Raw genomic sequence first — 21,288 nt, forward strand, 5'->3', positions numbered from 1 at the left:
GTCAAATCTCATAAACTGATATTTTATTCAAAACTGAACATAAACAACATGTCAGATGTTGAAACTGAGACATTTTACCATTTAAGTAGGGATGGGGCAGCAAGATGCTGGAAAAGTAAGTGGTACAAATGGAGAACAGCTGGAGGAGCATTTTCCAACTAATTAGATTAATTGGAAACAAGTCAGTGACATGACTGGGTATGAAAGAAGCATTTTAGAGAGGCAGAGTCTCTCAGAAGTAGAGATGGGCAGATGTTCACCAATCTGTGAAAAAGAAATGTTCTTTAACATAAAAGTCCTTCGAATCTCCCTCCATCTACAGTCCACAATATTATCAACCGATTCAGAGAATCTGGAGACATCTCTGTGAGCAAGGGACAAGGCTGAAGGGGCCCTCAGGGGCCACTGCATTAAAAACAGGCATGATTCTGTAGTGAAATCACTGCATGGGCTCAGGAACATTCCAGAAATCATTGTCCTCCAACACAGTTGGCCATGCCATCCACCAATGACAGTTAAAGCTGATGATGGAGAGAAGAAGCCATATGTGAACAGGATCCAGAAACAGCACCGTCTTCTCTGGACCAAAGCTCATTTAACATGGACTGAGGAAACATGGAAAACTGTTCTGTGGACAGAGGAAACCACAGACGCCGTGTCCTGTGGACTACACAGGAGAGGGAGCATGTTCTCCTGGCTCAGGTCTAAAGCCTGCATCTCTGATGGTATGGGGTTGCATTAGTGCCTATGGCGTGGGCAGCTCTAACATCTGGAAAGGAACTATCAATGCTGGAAAGTAGAGAGAGCTTTTAGAGCAACATATGCTAAGAGAAGAGGGGATGCTACACAATGGTAATGGCCCTGTCCCTACTTTTTTTGATGTGTTGCTGCCATCAGATTGAAAATGAGCTCATATTTGTCATGAAATGTTAAAATGTCTCACTTTCAACACCTCATATGTTGTTTGTGTTCTGTTGTGAATTAGCTATGGGTTTGACTTCTGTTTAGAAAGTTTATATTACATATAGTAATATACACAAATATTATTTATATTTTATTTACAGGTTCATGGCCACCAATGACCTGATGCTGGAGCTGCAGAAGGACAGCATCAAGCTGGACGAGGACAGCGAGAGGAAGGTGGTGTCCATGTTGCTCAAACTGCTGGAGGACAAGAACGGGGAGGTGCAGAACCTGGCTGTCAAATGGTAAAAACATCTTTTATATTAGAGGGTTAACTTCTTCTGATAATGATGCAGACTGAATCAGGGTGATTGGATCTGATGTTTGTACTCAGTTACAGTGCTGTGAAAAACTTTTGTCTCGTCAGTCCACAGAATATTTCTCTAAAAGTCTTGGGCTTCATCAAGATATTTTTTGGCAAATGTGAGACTAGGAACTCTCCCATGATGCCATTTTTGCCTAATGTGTTTCTTATGGTTTAGTCATGAACTCTGACCTTAACTGAGGCCTGCACGTCTTTGGATGTGGTTCTGGGTTCTTTTGGGACCTCCTGGATGAGTCGTCGTTGCTCTCTTGGAGTCATTTTGGTTGGCAGACCACTCCTAGGAAGGTCCACCACTGTTCCCAGTTTTCTCCATTTGTGGATAATGGCTCTGACCGTGGTTCGCTGGAGTCCCAAAGCCTTGGAAATGGCTATGTAACCTTTTCCAGACGATAGATTCCAATCACTTCCTTTTTTCATTCGTTCTTGAACTTCTTTTGACGGTGGCATGATGCGTTTCTTTCTGAGATCTTGTAGCCTACTTCACTTTGTCTGACAGCTTCTATTTAAGGGATTTCTTCAGTCAACAAACCTGACAATATTCAGGCCTGGTTGTGGACAGTGAAACTGAACTTAGCTTTCCAAGAACTCCGGTTAATCAAGGTTAACTCATAATTTAACATGGGAGCAATTACTTTTTCACATAGGGCCAGATAGGTTTGAATTTTTTCCCCTTAATAATTAAAATCATCATTTTGAAAACTGTCATTGTTGTTTGTGTGGTTGTCGTTTTTGTTTTGTTGTTCTTTTTGTTGTTGTTGTTTGTGTGGTTGTCATTGTTGTCGTTGTTGTTGTTTATGTCATTATTGTTCTTTGTGTTCTTCTTGTTGTCGTTGTTGTTTGTGTGGTTGTCGTTTTTGTTGTTCTTTTTTTCTTGTTGTTGTTGTTGTTTGTGTAGTTGTCGTTTTTGTTGTTGTTGTTCTTTTTTTCTTGTTGTTGTTGTTGTTTGTGTAGTTGTCGTTTTTGTTGTTGTTCTTCTTTTTTTCTTGTTGTTGTTATTGTTTGTGTGGTTGTCATTTTTGTTGATGTTTTTGTCGTTGTGGTTGTTGTGATTGTTGTTGTTTTATGTTTGTTGTTGCTGTTGTTGTTTTGTTGTTTTATTTTTGTTGTTTGTTGTTTGTGTGGTTGTTGTTGGTTTATTGTTGGTTTATTTTTGTTGTTGCTTTTGTTGTGATGATGCTGTTGCTGTTGTTGTTGTGATTGTTGTTGTTTGTGTTGTTGTTGTTGTTTTATGTTTGTTGTTGCTGTTGTTGTTTTGTTGTTGTTTTATTTTTGTTGTTGCTTTTGTTTGTGTGGTTGTCATTTTTGTTGTTGTTTTTGTTGTGATGTTGTTGTTGTGATTGTTGTTGTTTGTGTGGTTGTTGTTGGTTTATTGTTGGTTTATTTTTGTTGTTGCTTTTGTTGTGATGATGCTATTGCTGTTGTTGTTGTGATTGTTGTTTGTGTTGTTGTTGTTGGTTTGTTGTTGTTTTATGTTTGTTGTTGCTGCTGTTTGTTTGGTTGTCATTTTTGTTGTTAGTTTGATTTTTGTTGTTGCTGTTGTTTGTGTGGTTGTCATTTTTGTTGGTTTTTGTTTTGATGTTGTTGTTGTTTTTGTTGTGATTGTTGATGTTTGTGGGGTTGTTGTTGTCGTTGTTTTTGTTGTTGTTGTGACTTAGCTAAGTGTTGCACTAAAAGCCATTTTCCTGGGGTGTGTTTGATTTCCAGCCTGGCTCCTCTGGTGAGTAAAGTGAAGGAGCCTCAGGTGGAGACGATGGTGGACACGCTGTGTTCAAACATGATGTCAGACAAAGAGCCTCTGAGGGACATTTCCAGCATGGGACTGAAGACGGTGATCGCAGAGCTGCCGCTGACTTCATCAGGTGACGGCTGAACCCACACCTGTTTTAACTTTGTGCGATATTTGATGGCAGGTTTGGTGAAAATCATAACAGCTAAGGATGCCCGATACTGTGGGTTAGATATCAGTGTTAGGAGATATCATCTTAAAAATGTAACGATAAATCTGGACGTTTCTGAAAATATCTGCTGATTTTTTATGACTAGAGCAGCAGCAGCAAATATCTGCCTCATGCTCAAATAAATGTGTAGTTTTAGGCAGGACCGACAAACTTCAGTCAGCTGGGGCCTTTTTGTTTGTTCTCCTCATTCCTTGAGTGTTTTATGGACTGGAGTTTATGTCTATGCTCACCCTTACCCCGTATTCCCCATACTCCGCCTGTGCTGCGTTCCAGGCCCGTAGCTGTTGGCTCTGACAGTACGTGGCCTCGCCCACTGGAAGCATTTCTAGAGCGCTGCCCTGAGCAGCTGGAGACTTAAGCCGTGTTTCAATCAGGGGGTCCGGTTTGATTCAGTTTGGTTTGGTATAGTTTGGTATGCTAAACCCCAAAATAGTTATAGGTCGTTTCCACTGAGCAGTCCGGCTCAGTTCGGTGCAGTACGGCATGCATTTTTTTGCGTTTCTATAGAGCTTAAGATGGCAAGGGTCCCAAAAAACGACCCGTATCGTCCTACAATCTTACCTATCCATACCAAAAAGGTGGAGCTACACACACAACAATAGGGGCTGCACTGACGTCAGCGCGTGACTCAGCTGCTCGCCTCCGGGCTTCAAACACGGAAGTCTGCGCTGTGAGAAGTGGGCGAAAACGGGAGAAAAACTGACTTTTGTCTGCCTAAATGGGAAATATTTGGATTTGACGGAGATCCCAACTGTCTATGGATATTGGTATCTAGCCACAAATCAAGTTTCCTGATGTTTATCTGGATGATTTTAAGAACACAAAGCAGAGCCTGAAGGCTCACATCAGCCTGATCCATCCGCCATGGATGAGAAACTAAATTAATGCTTAAGTTTTGTGAATACAAAGCCTTAGAACAGTTCATTCCCATTTATAACTAGCTATTAATTTACTTCTTACGTTAGATAACCTGTGAAAACATCGCTCTGTGGTTGTTGAACGGGCTCGTACAACTTCAGGCTGCAGACTATTTTAAAACGAGATCAGCGCACCCCGGATTTCTGACTTAATCTAGCTTGATTTTAACACCAGCTGAACTTTTACTTTATTTTTAATGCAGCGAATTCTCACAGTACAGCTCTAAACTTTCATATTTTGTCGTATTCACCTTATTCCTGGGGCCACTACTGTAAATCTGAATACGGGGAAACTTCCAGTGCTAAGGCGGAAGTACATAAATACGTGTGTTTTAGTACAGCAGCTAGCAGTAAATGCTAACAACCAGTGACAGTTGTTTGATAGGAATTCACCACAAGTTTGTAAATATTGATATATTTTTGTAATTACATGTTCACACTGTTTGTATTGTAAGCTGTAAGTAAGTAAATAAGGTAGATACCACCTCATTCCTGGGGGTTCTACTGTAGCTATGAATGTGGGCGAAACTTCCCGTACAGTAACAATAATAGCAAAACACGATTCTTGCAAGGGCTTGCTAAAGCGATTTAGTGTCTACAGTGGTTGTTCTAAAATAAATTTATATTTGCTGCAATAAATACTGCTTCATTGTTGTTAACTCAGTAAAATTCAATGAGCTGAATGCTTAAATAATATTTTCTGTAATGCTCACCTGTTGCTTTGGTCGTGGTACTCATTATGTGACAAAGTTAATTATATGTCTTTAACAACAGTGTTTTAAACATGCTGTTCACTGTTTAAATGCATTTTGGATGTAATTCTTTCAATATTAATTCAAAACTTGACATTTACCAAACTGAAGAGTTGACCACTTGAGTCATGGATCATTTTATTAATATAATTCCCACATTTTAAGAGGGACTAGTTGGTGGAATAAGGATTTCAGCAACCCCACAAACTAGAAATGTTACCTGAAGGTGGTGTCCAAACTCCGCTGACAAAACGTGATTGTCTATTACTGTACTGATACTAAGCTAATAAAGTTAGCTAAATATGCTTGTCTAGGTTATCTGAGGTAATGTTGCCACTTTGTACTCTTTAGTAGAGGGCAGAGAAATAATAATATTGTGGCGTTTGAGGTGAAGCAGTCGAAAGTTACTTTTTTTTTTTTTAAGATTTACTTTTGGGCCTTTTCGTGCCTTTATTAGATAGAGGAGAACAGTGGATAGACTCGGAAACAGGGAAGAGAGCGGGGAGAGACATGTGGGAAATGGTGCCACAGGCCGGATTTGAATCCGGGCCGCCCCACATGGTGTGTGTCTCGACTACCACTCGACTACCAGCATGCCCTGAAAGTTACATATTTTAATGTCCAAATTGCTCTAATAATCACATTTTACATCTCGTATTCAATGCAAAGTCCCATTTAGATAGAAGGGACCAGAAGTATTATATTACCCATATTTCACACAAAGAATCATGGGGACTAGGAATGAGGTGGACAAACTGTTCTAGACTAGATATATTCACATATTAACTAGGGATGCACCGATCCACTTTTTTTCAGTTCCCATCCGATTCTGATAAATATGTGCTGATACCGATACTGATTCCGATATATGTGTTTTTGGTTTTTTTTTTAAACAATTATTATTGTTGTTGGTATAATGTGTGAGGTTACATGAGGCTGTAGAAAACCACCCAGCTCCTCTCATTAAAAAGCAACAACAACAACAAGTATACTAAACAACAATTAGACAATCAACACTAACAAAAACAAAATATGTAACTGAAGTAGTTTTTAAGCAAACTCTAAGAAATTGATAAAAAAATGTCTCACCTGTCTTTGTATCGAGGGTCCAGCAAAGTGGCAACCGTGTAGAGGGGATCACCTTCTACGCTGCTGAATCTTCTGTTGACAGCTTGCAGGAGTGTACTTTTCACTGTTTAATTCCGCTGTCAGCAGTACTCTCCTGGGCAAGCAGACGTTTTAGGACAGCGATGGCTGGGATTACATCAGCTGTAGAGGAGGTTGCTGAGCTGATGTCACGAGTTCCCTCCTCGAAGGGCTCCAACACTGTTACTGGTTACTGGTGCTCGCTTCTGTTGAAGAAGGCTTTTGATCATGTAGACGGAGCTGTTCCATCTAGTCTGGACGTCTTGCTGTAGACGATTTGTAGGCATTTGCAGTTCAGTCTGAATGTCTTCGAAGTGAGACTGTACGAGTTGCGAATGCTTAAAGTGTCCCACAGTCTTTCTAGCATTTGCCAAAACATCACTAACTGCGTTGTGACAGAAGACCCTCATGCACGACGAGCTGCAGTGTATGCACAAAACAGCCCAAGCTAGGGACTTCTATCGCCTTCCTCATGTTAGTTGCGTTGTCTCGGAGAATCACATGTACTGTAGTCAGCGGGATCTTCCATCCATTCAGCATCTCTTTAATGTAGGCTGCATTTGAACTGCTAGTGTGTGATCCCCTGCACTTCTGCAGCTGAAGCACAGCACTCTGTAGGGCATGTGTCTCTGGATTTACCCAGTGAGACTTAAGTGAGACTTAACAGAGACATCAGGCTCACATCTGAGGTCCAAATATCAGTTGTAAAGCTCATGGCTTCAACATTTTTCGGCTGTGCTTCTGTCTGTGATGACACTCAGCTGTATAGTTCAGGTAAAGCAGTCTCTGATATATATGCTGTGTGTATTTTCCTGTCCCTCATCTTCATGACTGGGCAGCCATCTTTTAAGCCCTGCTCTGCTGCCAGAGGGGGTCTGGCTAGTTTGTTCATCTGCCAGTAAGGGGTGTTGGAGTTGAGGCTTGCTCTCTTCTGCGGGGGCACCAATTCCTCAGAGAAGCCTTCCTGCGGTGTTTTTCTCTTTGCAGCTGTTGAGCCAATGCTTTGGCCACAGCTGCTGCATGGTGCAGCAGGACTGGCACTAGAGTCTTTCTCACCTTTCTTATGCCGCTGCTGTGTGTATTTTCCTGTCCCCCATCTTCATGACTGGGCAGCCGTCTTTTAAGCCCTGCCCTGCTGCCAGAGGGGGTCTGGCTAGTTTGGGGGATGTCTTTGTTCACCTGCTGGTGTGGGGTGTTGGCAGCAAGACTTGAGACACTTTCACTGTAATTCAATAAAAATGTTTACAGATTGAAACATTCAGTGAGCAAAAAGCAGGCAACAAACTTCTTAGTTCTTCTACACAGTAAAGTCAGTAATAATAATGTATTTGACATAGGCTGTTATACCTGTGCTCATGCTTATCCCTCTTTGAAGGATGAAGAGATTCAGTGGTCTCCTCCTGATGAGCCCTCCTTTTTACCCCTGCCTTTCTTGTACTCTGTGATGTACAGGGCTGGTCACTGGAAGGTGTTTGTCCACTATCATCAGGACCATGGGGAGTTGAAGGGTTCTGCTGGGATGGGTCAGCCACATTGGAGGTAGACCCCCCCAGCATTGAAATTGTCAGTGGAAACCCTGTTCTGACAGATTTACATCAACTTTTTGCCAGACCAAACACTGCAAAACAGTAATTCATGACATTAGGCGACCTTATTAATGATGTGACTATTGGACACCAAGTAACATCAATCAAAATATGAAAAATGGTGTCGCCAAGGGTCTGTTCTGGGTCCTTTTTTGATCTTTTTTCCTTACATATTGTGTGAAAATATTGACACATTTCTATGATGGTGACATAATTTTGTATACACTGCCATGCTCATCATTGTCATTTCCTCCTGATTAACCAGTCAAAATCAAGAAGGGGTGGGACTTCTTGTTGTCAAGTAAAAAGATCTGAGAGTACAATTTCTAGGTTTAAAGCTGCAGGATTATTTTACATCATTTTGTCTTGATGATGTTTCCTTAAATAAAGGAAACTATTAGATGCTCAGAGATATTTATTAGAGACCTTCTGGCCCTCTGAAACTGATGGTATGGGTGCTGCACAATCTATGGACGCTTGATTATTATTTTTTAAAATCAGAGTATTTACTTACTAACTGGATTTTCTCATGAAGTCAGTTCAACTCATTGTTATAAACAGATGCTCCAGCACCTCTCAGGAGTTAGCTGGCGGTGTGGATCAGTTTCATACATCCCTTTAAACATCTTAACAAACATATCTCTGTCAATCCTTTCAACCACTTTGTCTGCTTCTTCTCAGATGTGAGTGGTAGGATCTGAAACACAGAGGAAACACAACAACAAAGTTCAGGGATAAAACCAAGAAACCCAGAGTGAAAAAACAACTGCTGGAGACTTTTTTCATTTTTTTTTTATATTAGTAGTTACATACCTTCAGAAGTTGGTCTAGTGACTCGAGGTACAGCCTCCTGAGCTCCATTGGCTGGAAGCCTGTCTCCTAAAAGTACTCTTCCTGATCCTGAACAGACAGTGAATATGTTAGCCACGTCATTCCGAGCACAGTTTAAAAGCAGGCAGACAAACACAAATATAAAGGATGAAAAATTATATCAGCGTGGTATCAGCAGGTGTGAGCTAGAAAAGATAAATAGCAGTATCTGCAACAGTGTGACAACATTTCTATGACTAGCAGACATTCATCCATACACTTTACTTTTTTACTGTTACAAACTGGCACAATACAATAAAGAAATGGTTCATGCTTTCCCAAGCTAGCCAGGCTATTCTTTGAGAAATTACCAAAATAAAACTGAATGGTTGGACATCTTTAGAAATTTAAGTTCAATTCTGCTGTTCATTTGATTTGATGATTTTAGCTTACTAGGAAATGGCCTCATATCAAATCTTCACCGGGGGCAATAACGTGCCCAAACCCGCCCCTGGCTTTTGTTAAATCAGAGTAATGGTGGAATAGTTGGTACCTTTAGAGTCCAGTTGCTGTTAAGAGGATTGTCGTCTCCAATGAAAAAGCAGTCGGCATATTGTGCCTGGTTGAGGAGGCTATCAGGTATCTGACCCTGAAGGTCCTGGATGTACCTTAACTGAAGGTGAAACACAAGTTACACAAGAAGTCAAAATCTTCATTCATTTGAATATTTTAAGCAGTATAGCAGTTTATCTCATCTAAATCTTTAGTAAGAGGCACAATAAGACCTACTGATAAGTACAACAACTTTGCTGTACATCTGTAATTTGATAACACATTTTACATTTTATACAAAGTAAATCAATCTACCTTTTTAACAAACATGAAATACAACATTTTTGCACATGAACTCTTAAAAATTTCCATAAAACTTCAGGCAGACTTCCCCTTTAATCTTCCTCAGAAAAGAAAGATGTGGGAGTGCCCCTCACACTTGCTCTGGTGATTTTTCATATATATATTTTTGGATGTTTTCCCCTCATCAGTCCCTCCAAAATTCTCATGGAAAATTCACAAGGCAGGAAAAAAAATCTTGAGTACGTTTTAAGGAGTTTTAACAACATAGTAAAGCTTAAGTAGCATATCATATTCACAGTAGCCCGGGTACAGCGTGGTGCCAAGGTGGAGATACGCCGCTATGCAACCCAGGGACCACATGTCAATGGCCTCAGAAAAGCCAAGACCCAGTATAATCTCAGGAGACCTTTTAGAGAAAAAACACAACCAACTTTAGACACAAGTACAACCACAGTTTTAAAAATGTTGGGACACTGTGTGAAATAAAATAAAGACAGAATGCAATGATTTGCAATTCTCACTAATCTGTATTTTATTCACAATAAACAACAAATCAGATCTTGAAATGGAGACAGTTACCATTTCATGAAAATACTAGCTTATTTTGAAAATGATGGCAGCAACACATCTCAAAAAAGTAGAGACAGGGCCATGTTTACCACTGTGTAGCACACACAATTCTTTTAACAACAGTCTGTAAATGTCTGGGAATTGAGGGGACATGTTAACATGTCATGTTAACATCTGATACGCTGTTTATGTTCCATTGTGTATGAGCCACCTGTACATATGGATCATAAATGGTTTTGGCTACTCACCTGTAGTGTCTTGTTTGTATATAAGCGCCCACTGTGGCAGCTGAGACATCATGTGCCAAGCCAAAGTCAATGACCTTAATCTTATAGGGCAGCTCAGGGTGGTTGGCCATCATGATGTTCTTGGGCTTTAGATCAGCGTGTATCATCCCAACAGACTTGAGATGGTCAAGAGCGTTTGCAATCTGAAAGTTGTTGATAAATTTAACAACAGACCAGACGATTCCCCTGAAGTCTTGATGTTCAGTGAAGTCATGAATGCCAGTGAAATGTAGTGAAACATACCTGCTGGATGATGGGCCGAGTTTCTCTCAGATGGAGAGGTTTGTAGTTCCTCTCCATTATAAAATCTGCCAGACTCTTATCCAGCTGTTCAAATTCGAGGCAAAAATAGTTTCTATCAAAGGCTGTGTGTCATTTTACGATGTTGCAGCACTCGGAGTCTAGCTCCGAAAGCTTCTCAAGGTTGTCTGCCTGGGGATGCACAAAAGTAATAGGTTAAATATGGAATTTACCTACATGAAAAAGCTATTGCACTTCTTTCTTAAGCAACATTTTCCAGTGTTTTATCTAGGGATGCAGGGGTGCATTGGTTTTAACATCAGTATCTGCCAAAATCTGCCTTTTTGATAAACATCTCCAAGTAATGTGTGCATGAACTGGTGTTGGTAGCCAATGCAAATCTGTTGTGTCCAATCTTTTTAATACCAATATTTAGTTTATCTAAGTTCTGAATCAAAGAAGGTTTTTTGATTTGATGGAAGAAATACTCAGAACAAACTGATCCGTTTTCAAGTATGAGATTAGACTCTTAGACAGTAGTTTTAGCATCAATACTTTTTTTTCCTACCTCTATTTTTGCCTGTTGTCCATGACTGTCTTGGTTTGAGATGACTTTGACCGCTACAGTCGTCATGTCATCCAGTCTTCTACATTTGGCGACCTTGCCAAAGTATGTTGATGCAGCTGTGACACAAACCTTACTTTGGGTGGTGGTCTAATAAATTTGTTAAGCACTGTAAATCATGAAATACTTGGTATTTTACAGTGTATGGAAAGTCCTGAAATGTTTTCTGTGTTGTTTACTATTGCTGACTATAAAATGATTATTTTCCTCATTAAGGCTGAAGCAAACCTACACAGAACTCACCAATCCTGCCTGCAGTACATCGCCAAAACCCTGTAGTCTAGTAACCTTGCAAAGCAGATGGAGATGCCCCTTTCCTTGTTTTTCACTGGTGAATCCATCTTGCAAAACTCCCGTCTAAACTGTTTGGGCCCGGTTAGAAAGTGATAGGACCAATCCGTACTTTCAGGCGCAGCAGAGTCGTGACATAAACAAGCAGCAGCAAGAGCTGGTGCAGTTATGGAGGAAGAGATTAGCGTGGATGCTGCTAAAGCACCAGTTTTATCAGAAGTTGACAACATTTCTTTGTTAAAAGAAGAACAAAGAACAGCAGTGAGTTGTTTTCTTTTCAAAAACGACAAAAGTCAAGTACTGACATGTCTGTAGTTGTCATGTTTCGTGTTATTCTCAGTAGCTGCACACGCGCAGCTTGATAGTGGCTATGTCACATGTTTTGTTGCTCTGATTGGCCCGTAGAGATGTGACAGACAGAATGTTCATCCAGTCACACTCCGACTTTTTTTCAAAGCCTTTGCCTTTTCTCAAACGTTTCCTATTGAAGGTTTCCCAGATAGATATGGATGTGTGAAACAAATCCATCTGGCGAGTCAGGTTAGCAGTCTAGTCCTCCATTCAGGCTCAGAGCTGTGATAATATTAGTCCATTATCTGTGCTGATGGATGCTGGACCAGTATCTGACAGGTTCATAACATGAGAGCGTCTTTAGACCGTATTCAAGAAACTCTCCTGCGTGATCATAGGGGAAAAAGCTTGTCTGGAGGCAGGAACATTTTAACTTCTTGTTGTCTGTGTTTTGAACTAAGACTGAGATAAGTCTCCGTTGTTGTGGAGATGTGGATCTCATTTGTCCGTTGCTGGGCCGTCTTCTCTCTAAAGTGTACGACTCTGGCAGGGAGTTTTCAGCAAAATGCTTGCGCCCAGGCAAATCTCGTACTCTGGGTTAAGTGTCTTTTCAACAACACTGGGCTCATGTCTTTAGCAACATGTTGTGATATGGCTGCCATTATCTCTGAGTCATCTTCCGGCGTATTTTAACGAATACCGCGTAAGTTCCACTTCCTTCTTTTCAAAGCTGAAGGACTGCTCAAAGCTGCAGACCCAGCGCTGTTTCTGTCTCTAAATTCAGCTAACTCCCCACTAACTAGCCACGCTGCTCTGTTCACCTTCCTCTCGCTTGCTTCTCGCCGCTGATGCGCATGTGCAGAGTTTTCTGGATTGGTGGAGGAGAGCAGAGTGAGCTCTCTGCTGTGAGAGATGCGTTTACAGACAATGGGAGAAGCGAAACTCCAGCGAGAAATGCACACTGACGGCTCAAAACTTCCACATAATTTATACTTGGATATTCACGATGTAGTCATTTTATACATCGTGGGTGGCAAAAGCCGGAGTACATCGAGTATACTCGATTTATCGCTCAGCCCTACTTCAAATGGCATTTTAACTTGGAGTGAATGTCCTTCAGTGTTGGAGTTATCTGACAGTGTCCTTCTTGTCAGTGTTAATCTAACTCTGCAGAGAGTCAGTTGATTCAAGCTCTGCCCACTGCCATTTTGAATCTGAGGGGCAGAGCTTTCCCATCATGCCTTTGTGCAGCGTGTTAAGATGTATTTAGATGTGTTAAGCTGCATATAGATGTTGCCTGTTGTACCGTGGAGACTCCTTTGCTCATGTTTTGCTGAGATGATTTTTATGTCAAACACTTCTGCACCATAAGTGAAGTTGTCTGCTAAGCTGGCCACTTGCTGACTGTGGTAATCCATATCCTAAAATAATGGAGGGACCTCAGAGTTAGAATTCCGAGCATTTATTAACGCTGTGTCTCTCACATTGCTGTTGTAGTTTGATGTGAGGTGGCAATCTTTTAATGAGCAGTACTTTATACTGTCAAAATAGTTCAGTTAGAAGTACCTCAGATTTACGTCCACCTAAGTTAAATGTGTTCTTTTAACTATGCTGAGCCGATGTCAAACCATTGCATTGGGCCAACGTGGTATGCACAAGTCAGCTGTACCTAAAATAATAATTGTATGCAAGTTAAACTTAAAAAGAGAAATCAGTAATGTGAACTCATCATTTTTAATAAAGACTGCTAATGGACCCTTTAATATGCCAGATAAGGCATCCAGTTAAGGTTCTATGTAAACACAACTAAACCTATTTAGTTCCTTCTCATGTAAAAACTTCAACTTACAGTTTTCCACGCCGTTGTTTAGTAAACTCAACTCACTCAGGTTTAGAGTGTATTCTCTCTGATTCCTGAAGGAATTATGAATTAATCAGAGACTCTTTACCTCAGCTGAAACTGAAAATCTTTAAGATGACTGCCTCTCACCTTCTCTCTGCCTTATTTTTGACACGTTTATTAAAACTGTGTCTATTTCCTGTACAGTCATAGATCTGATTGAAGCTCAGTCTTCTAAATCACTCACATGCTGAGGTTTTGTCACTTGAAATGAAAGTATTGACAGGATATTATAATATAATATTGAATATTTATTAGATTACACATTAACTTATTGTACAGCAGTGTCTATGTGCATGTGAGAGACAGAGAAGTGCAGGAGCGTGCACATCATTGCAGCTAAGTGCAGGGAAAGTTCTGTGTTTCACCTGAAATGTTTCAGAGCTTCATGTAGCGCACACATGAAACTCTACAGCTGTTCGCTGTGCCGCAGTACGGCTCACGTACACGAAGCACGTCCCACTTGCACGAATGGGTTCCCTGATGAGCAGGGCAACAGGAGGTCGGCTTTATGAAAATTCAGAGTCAGAGAGGCAAATTATGGCATTAAAGATTAGACTATGGCGGAGGGCCCTGGTCTTGATAATTGATGGGAAACACTGAAATAAAAAGTCCTCTGTCATCATGGCAGTTAGTGTGTGGATGTTTCAGAGGCCTTGTTTCTGTGTCAGGAAAGAAGAGACTAAAATGTCTGATAGCCTGTTACCATAAAGTGCATTAATGTGCCCAGAAAAGGTGAATAATTGTGGGTTTTATTGCTTTTGAAATGGAGCGTTTATAAATCCATTTGACCGACATAGAGCAGAGATAGAGCTGGGCATTATTCTTTCACTTTAGTCAAAATGGATTTAAACTGCATCTTTGGTCCAACCCATCTCATTTTTGGGTTCCTATCAGTCTAATAATGATTAATGAATATATAGAACATTGTTAAAGCAGCCTTTTGATTTGGCTTTGATTATTGTTCATCACTTTTGACTGCAGGAATTACATTTCAGTCTGAATTTAATTGTTAATATCTTTATTGCAAATCTGTTGAAGAAGAAACTCTTAGTGACATGTTCAGGAGAACTTGTGTATTTATGAATGTTGTTTCTGTGTTTTGACTGTGTTTGGAGTTTTGTTTGTGACTTTTGTTGCTTTGTGAATTTTTTCATGTGGCGTTTCCAGGTTTGACGCTGACAGCCGGTGTCTGTAAGAAGATCACGTCTCAGCTGATTGGAGCCATGGGGAAACAGGAAGACGTGTCCGTTCAGTTAGAGGCCCTGGACATCCTGTCAGATATGCTGGGAAGGTAAAACCTGACCAGAAAAAGAAATAACTAGATTAACAAAGGCATAGAAACATCATAATAACCACTGGATAATGGTAAAGCATGCTGGCACCACTGGATCAGAGGGATTTGAGATGGAGGTATGGGTGATTGGGAACATTTCTGTGTTATCAATTAATTAATCAGTCCAATAAGACAATGAACCTCTCAACTTTAACTTCAGCAAGAATAGATGCCCAAATGTTCAAGGGATACACAAATATAGGCAGAGATTCAGTATGGAGATTTAAAAATATAATGCCAAATTAAACATGATTTATTTACAGACATTGCTGGTGATGTGTTTTTCTTCCTCCAGGCTGAGTGGTGCTCTGGTTGGTTTTCACAGCTCTCTGCTCTCCAGTCTGCTCCCCCAGGTAAAAACGAACACTCTGGAGCAGTGTTACTCACCCTGCTCAAACAAAGAGCCAAATTGTTAAAAAAAAATACCTGTGCTAGAGCCTCAATCTAAGCATTGAAAATGGTTAAAAAAAAAGGGTTGAAGTGAAAAAAAAATCAGTTAAAGTTGACAAAAATGGCCGAACAGTGGCAGATATGGGTGTAAAGGGGCAAAATAGGCACGCAAGTGGCAAAAATTGGGTGAAAAGTTGCAAAATCTGGGTGAGAAAAGACAAAAAATGAGTTATAGGTGGCAAAAATGGTCAAAAAGTTGCAAAAACATAGCAAAACATTAGTGCAAAGTGACCAAAATGGTCATAAAGCAGCAAAAACGCAGCAAAAAGTTAGTGAAGAGTGACTTAAATGGTCATAAAGTGGCAAAAATGCAGCAACAAGGTAGTGAAGAGTGACTAAATGGTTAAAAAAAAGTGGCAAATACATAGCAAAAAGTTAGTTAAAAAATGGTGTAAATGGTCAAAAAGTGGCAAAAAGGTAGCAAAAAATTGGGAAAAGTGACTAAAATGGGCAAAAAGCGGCAAAGAGTGGCAAAATTGAGAAAAACAGTGGCGTTTAATGGCGGAAGGTATCTTAGATAGGCAATTGCAAAAAGCATGATAAAAGTAGCAAAACTGGGAAAAAAGTTGTAAAAATGGGCGAAAAGCAACACAAAATGAATAAAATTGGCAAAAAATGGACACAAGGGTCATAAAACCATGGGTAATGGAAATATACAAACTAAAAACAAAGGTTGTCAATAAAGTTAAAATAAAGCCTACTGTAGAAGTGTGGGAAACAAACTGATTAATGTGACTTGCAATGGAGAATTTTTGAGGTCAAAGTTTCCCTTTTTTAAGGTTTTCCAGGGAAATAATATTTCAAATGAAGACATAAAAAAGCCACAAATCATTGAAGAAGAGCCACATGGCTCCAGAGTCACGCGTTGAGTAACACTGCTCTAGAAAAACCAGTCACAGTTTAATCTCTCTCAAACAGGCCGTGGTGCTCTGGAGAATGCAAACATTGGATTAGATTTTTGTCTTTGCGGTACCAAATTGTTAGTTTAAAATGCATTACCTTTATTTCAAATCTCTGATTTTGGTGGTCAGTTAACCAGCTCCAGGATGGCAGTCAGGAAGCGCTCCATCTTGGCTCTCGGTCAGCTGGTTCCCTGCTGTAGTCCCACCCTTTTCTCCCAGCTGACTGGACACCTGATGACGGAGTTATCCAAAGCCCCGCCCACATCCATGACAAGGACGTACATCCAGTGTTTGGCAACCATCAGCCGTCAGGGCGGGCATCGAGTCGGTGAGAAGTGCTGATGTGGCCGTGTGGTTTTTACTCTCCTTTTTTACAACGCCAGGACCTGAGAGTCTGTGTTTGTGTCCCTCAGGTGAGCATCTAGAGAAGCTGATCCCCATGGTGGTGAAGTTCACCAGTGTGGAGGATGACGAGCTCAGAGAGTACTGTTTCCAGGCCTTTGAGGCTTTCATACGCAGGTAAACACAAACATATTAGGATCTCAGCTCAGCTGCAGGTCGACTAACCTCCGTGTTAACCCTGTCATTGGTATGTTCTTTGCTCAGCTGTAGGTTGACTTATCTCCGTGTTAACCCTGTCATTGGTATGTTCTTTGCTCAGCTGCAGGTCGACTAACCTCTGTTAACCCTGTCATTGGTATGTTCTTTGCTCAGCTGCAGGTCGACTAACCTCTGTTAACCCTGTCATTGGTATGTTCTTTGCTCAGCTGCAGGTCGACTAACCTCTGTTAACCCTGTCATTGGTATGTTCTTTGCTCAGCTGCAGGTCGACTAACCTCTGTTAACCCTGTCATTGGTATGTTCTTTGCTCAGCTGCAGGTCGACTAACCTCTGTTAACCCTGTCATTGGTATGTTCTTTGCTCAGCTGCAGGTCGACTAACCTCTGTTAACCCTGTCATTGGTATGTTCTTTGCTCAGCTGCAGGTCGACTAACCTCTGTTAACCCTGTCATTGGTATGTTCTTTGCTCAGCTGTAGGTCGACTTACCTCCGTGTTAACCTTGTCTTTGGTATGTTCTTTGCTCAGCTGTAGGTTGACTTACCTCCGTGTTAACCCTGTCATTGGTATGTTCTTTGCTCAGCTGTAGGTCGACTTACCTCCGTGTTAACCCTGTCATTGGTATGTTCTTTGCTCAGCTGCAGGTCGACTAACCTCTGTTAACCCTGTCATTGGTATGTTCTTTGCTCAGCTGTAGGTCGACTTACCTCCGTGTTAACCCTGTCATTGGTATGTTCTTTGCTCAGCTGTAGGTTGACTTATCTCCGTGTTAACCCTGTCATTGGTATGTTCTTTGCTCAGCTGCAGGTCGACTAACCTCTGTTAACCCTGTCATTGGTATGTTCTTTGCTCAGCTGTAGGTCGACTTACCTCCGTGTTAACCTTGTCATTGGTATGTTCTTTGCTCAGCTGTAGGTTGACTTACCTCCGTGTTAACCCTGTCATTGGTATGTTCTTTGCTCAGCTGTAGGTCGACTTACCTCCGTGTTAACCCTGTCATTGGTATGTTCTTTGCTCAGCTGTAGGTTGACTTACCTCCGTGTTAACCCTGTCATTGGTATGTTCTTTGACCCACAGGTGTCCAAAGGAGATGTCCCCCCACGTGTCCACAGTAACACAGCTCTGTCTTAAGTTCATGACGTTTGACCCGAATTATAATTATGACGAAGAGGAGGAGGATGAGAACAGCATGGACATTGAGGACGGGCTTGATGAAGGTTTGAACGTTTTTGTCTTTGGCAGCAGCTTTTGTTCAGTGTTTACTAAATCTGCTTTAAATTTAGTTTTTTCCTTGAATATACTTAAAGGAACACAGATGGCTGTTCCAGCTTTATTGGGCACCCTCTGGTAACTTTTAATGGGCTATTAAACTTACTTCAGTAGTGACTGTTATGTCAGTTAAATTACCCTTCATGTGATTTATTGAAGAATTTAACAAAAAAAAATAAAAATATAATGCAGAGATGTAAAGGAGTCCTGGCAGCAGCTTTGGCATTAAGCACTAAAAAAGACCAGGATAAGTTTCTTTTCTAGGATATGAGACATCACTGCATCCCGACCTCTTGACCCTCAAGACAGAAAGTCTGTGCTGCACCGCCAGATGACAGTGCCTACATGGGCTTCAGGCATTAACAGCCCTTTTAAAGTCAAGCCACAACTTCTCTACTGGATTGAGGTCTGGTCTTTGACTCGGCCAATCCAGAACATTCCCCTTGTTGTCTTTAAACCATTTCTGTGTAACTTTCTTTGTACTTTCTCTGTACTCTTACTCTCGAGGATGTTCAGAGCCTTGGAAATGTTTTCATCTCCATTTCCTCTCTTATACTTCTTAAAAACCTTTTCTTTGAGTTGCTTCAAGTGTTTTTTTTGTCTTGATGGTGAAATGGTAGCCAGGAATACTGAATCACCAGAGACTGGACCTTCCACACACAGGTGTCTTTATACTACAATCACTGAGACTCGTTCACTCAGGTGATCCTCATTTCACTAACTGTGAGACTACTCAACGATGCGATTGACAGTGAGGTGTACTTCTAAGAAAATAAAGACCTCCCGAGTTATCCATTTTGTCTTCTCCCCCCTCCAGAGTCCGACGATGAGTACAGCGATGACGACGACATGAGCTGGAAGGTGCGCCGCTCCTCCATCAAGTGTCTGGAGGCGTTGATCAGCACTCGTAGAGACCTCCTCCTCTCCTTCTACACATCTGTCTGCCCCGCTTTGCTCGCACGCTTCAAGGAGCGGGAGGAAAACGTCAGGGCTGACGTCTTCGCCGCTTTCTCCACGCTGCTGAAGCAAACACGAGCGGGATCTGGTCACCATGGTAACATCATGGCCGGATCAGACTCAGGTGTGAGCAGGGAGGAGGAGCCTGCAGTCGCCATGCTGAAGAAACAGGTAGAGGAGGGTTTTCATTGGCTGTGAATTTACTGCCTGTTAAAGGTCAGATGTGATCCAGCTTCAGGAGTTTGATGTTCAGCTGAAATTTTTCAAACCTTTTCAGAAGTGTTCACAGCAACAGGCTGTCTTCATGTGCTCAGTGTTTATTATCACACCTTGTGTGTGTGTGCTTGCCCAGGTGCCGGTGATAGTGAAGGCTCTGCACAGACAGCTGAAGGAGAAAAGCCTCAAATCTAGACAGGGCTGCTTCTGTCTCCTCACTGAGCTGGCTCACACTGTTCCTGGAGCCCTGGAGCCTCACATACCTGCACTGATACCTGGTAAACAACTCAGGCAATCAAATACCTAAAGCATTGCCCCATCCTGTTCTTCTTGCATTGTCTCTCTTGCTTAATTTCTCATGTTGAATTATCTTTGCCTTCATCTGCTTCATTTTACCTGATATTTTCTTCCTCTTTCTTACTTCTCTTTCTCTTTCTTACTCCATTTTCTCTTCCCTTTATCCTTCATCCTCCATCCTCAAGGCATCGTCTTCTCACTGACAGACAAGTCGACTTCCTCCACCATGAGGATCGATGCTCTCTCCTTCTTCCACGTTCTCCTCCTCACTCATCCTCCTCAAACATTTCAGCCGCACATGCAGGTCCTTTAAAAATTATTTAGATTTTTTTTTTTTTTTAATCTGGGATATTTGCTGGGAGACGCTAAATCTGTCTCTTTCTTGTTCTGTAAATGCATAAAAAAATCTGATTATAAGTGTAAGAGCAAAAATCAAATTTATCACAGCTCCTGTACATATCCTTCCTGATCTTATGCCATGCTAACAGAAGTATTAGAGGAATCTATGGAGATGAACATGAAACTAAATGTTCGTGACGTAAAAGCTGAAGTAAAGCCTGTGTCAGAATGCCTTCTTGGCCGTGACACATCTAGACTTTCATTTCTGGGAGCTGCACTTGTCTCTCGACCAAAATAGGCAGTACAATTATAAAAATAGTCATATTTGCCTTGTTTCATCTTTGGTACCGTATGTTTGCAACCCTTTTGTCAGTAAGGATCTCCATCTCTGATACAATGTTCCAAACTTCAACTATTTGTGATGCTTTTTGTCCATCAGTAGAATTTGTCACAGGCAAGAGTCAGACAGTATGAGTAAACTTCCAGTCTGTGCTTTTTAAAGTAAAAGCCTGGTTTAGCATTTCTCTGTAGAAACTCAAAATGTTTGCACAGAACTCTTTTATTCTGAATTTTTCTTGGCTCAGTTCAGCTATAAAATGAACTCTGTCACTTGTAGGATGTGGTCAGGGGGAGAAAGGTTTCTGGTTTGGGGAACTCAGAATGAGGCTCTGCTGTTTGCAGATGATGTGGATCTGTTGGCTTCCTCAGCCAGGAACCTCTAGCAGGTATTGGGGAGGTTCCCATGTCCGAGGCCATGGTTCTCTGCCAGAAAACAGAAGATTGCTCCCTCCCTGGGGGAGGGAGTGGGGAGTGAGTCTCTGCCTCTGGTGATGGCGTTCAAGGTTCTCTGCATCTTGTGCACAATCGAGGATAGGATGAACTGACGCATGGATTGTTGCAGCAAAATTTTTCCTTCCCGCCCTCACCTGTGATTATTAACTCTGGGTAATGACCAAAAAAAGGAGCAAATACAAGCAGCCAAAATGAGATTCCTCCGGAGGAGTTCAGCGTTAGAGATGGGGGGGGGGGGGACTCTGATGACCAGGAGTAGAACCACTGTCTTCACATCGAAAGCAGTCAGTGGAGGTGGTTAAGACATCTGATTAGAATGCCTCCTGGGTGCCTCCCTTTGGAGGTTTTCGGTGCATGTAAATTTGGGAGGAGACCTCAGGGAAGCTCCAGAATTTGCTTGAGGGATTATATACCCTGTCTGTTCTGGGAACACCTTGGGATCCCCCAGACGGAGTTAGAAAGTGTCGCTGTGGAGAGGGATGTCTGGGCTGACCTGCTAAGCCTGCTGCTGCTACAGTCCATCCCTGGAAAGAAGATGGCTGGATGTCAGAATTTTAAGATTAAAGTCAGAATTCTGAGATGGAAATCAGAATTCTGAAAAAAGTCAAAATTTTTCCTTAATCTCAGTGTCAAAAAATAAAATCAGTGGCCCTTA

The 21,288-nt window shown here is 41.5% G+C and overlaps 1 protein-coding gene across 2 annotated transcripts in view; it reads left to right on the plus strand.

Moving 5' to 3' along the window:
* Window positions 1–21,288, plus strand: part of cand2 (cullin-associated and neddylation-dissociated 2 (putative)) — a 35,512-nt gene that overhangs the window by 1,000 nt on the left and 13,224 nt on the right. The window contains exons 2-11 of one of the 2 annotated variants that reach the window (XM_041815190.1): window positions 1,065–1,208; window positions 2,993–3,147; window positions 14,687–14,810; window positions 15,148–15,205; window positions 16,334–16,532; window positions 16,618–16,723; window positions 17,841–17,980; window positions 18,850–19,160; window positions 19,342–19,483; window positions 19,688–19,806. In XM_041815190.1, the coding sequence (XP_041671124.1) occupies window positions 1,065–1,208; window positions 2,993–3,147; window positions 14,687–14,810; window positions 15,148–15,205; window positions 16,334–16,532; window positions 16,618–16,723; window positions 17,841–17,980; window positions 18,850–19,160; window positions 19,342–19,483; window positions 19,688–19,806 (1,498 nt within the window). The remainder of the gene's footprint in view (window positions 1–1,064; window positions 1,209–2,992; window positions 3,148–14,686; window positions 14,811–15,147; window positions 15,206–16,333; window positions 16,533–16,617; window positions 16,724–17,840; window positions 17,981–18,849; window positions 19,161–19,341; window positions 19,484–19,687; window positions 19,807–21,288) is intronic. The other variant, XM_041815200.1, reaches the window with a different exon arrangement.

This window comes from Cheilinus undulatus, linkage group 3 (genome assembly GCF_018320785.1).
Source record: "Cheilinus undulatus linkage group 3, ASM1832078v1, whole genome shotgun sequence".
Taxonomy (NCBI): Eukaryota; Metazoa; Chordata; class Actinopteri; order Labriformes; family Labridae; genus Cheilinus; species Cheilinus undulatus.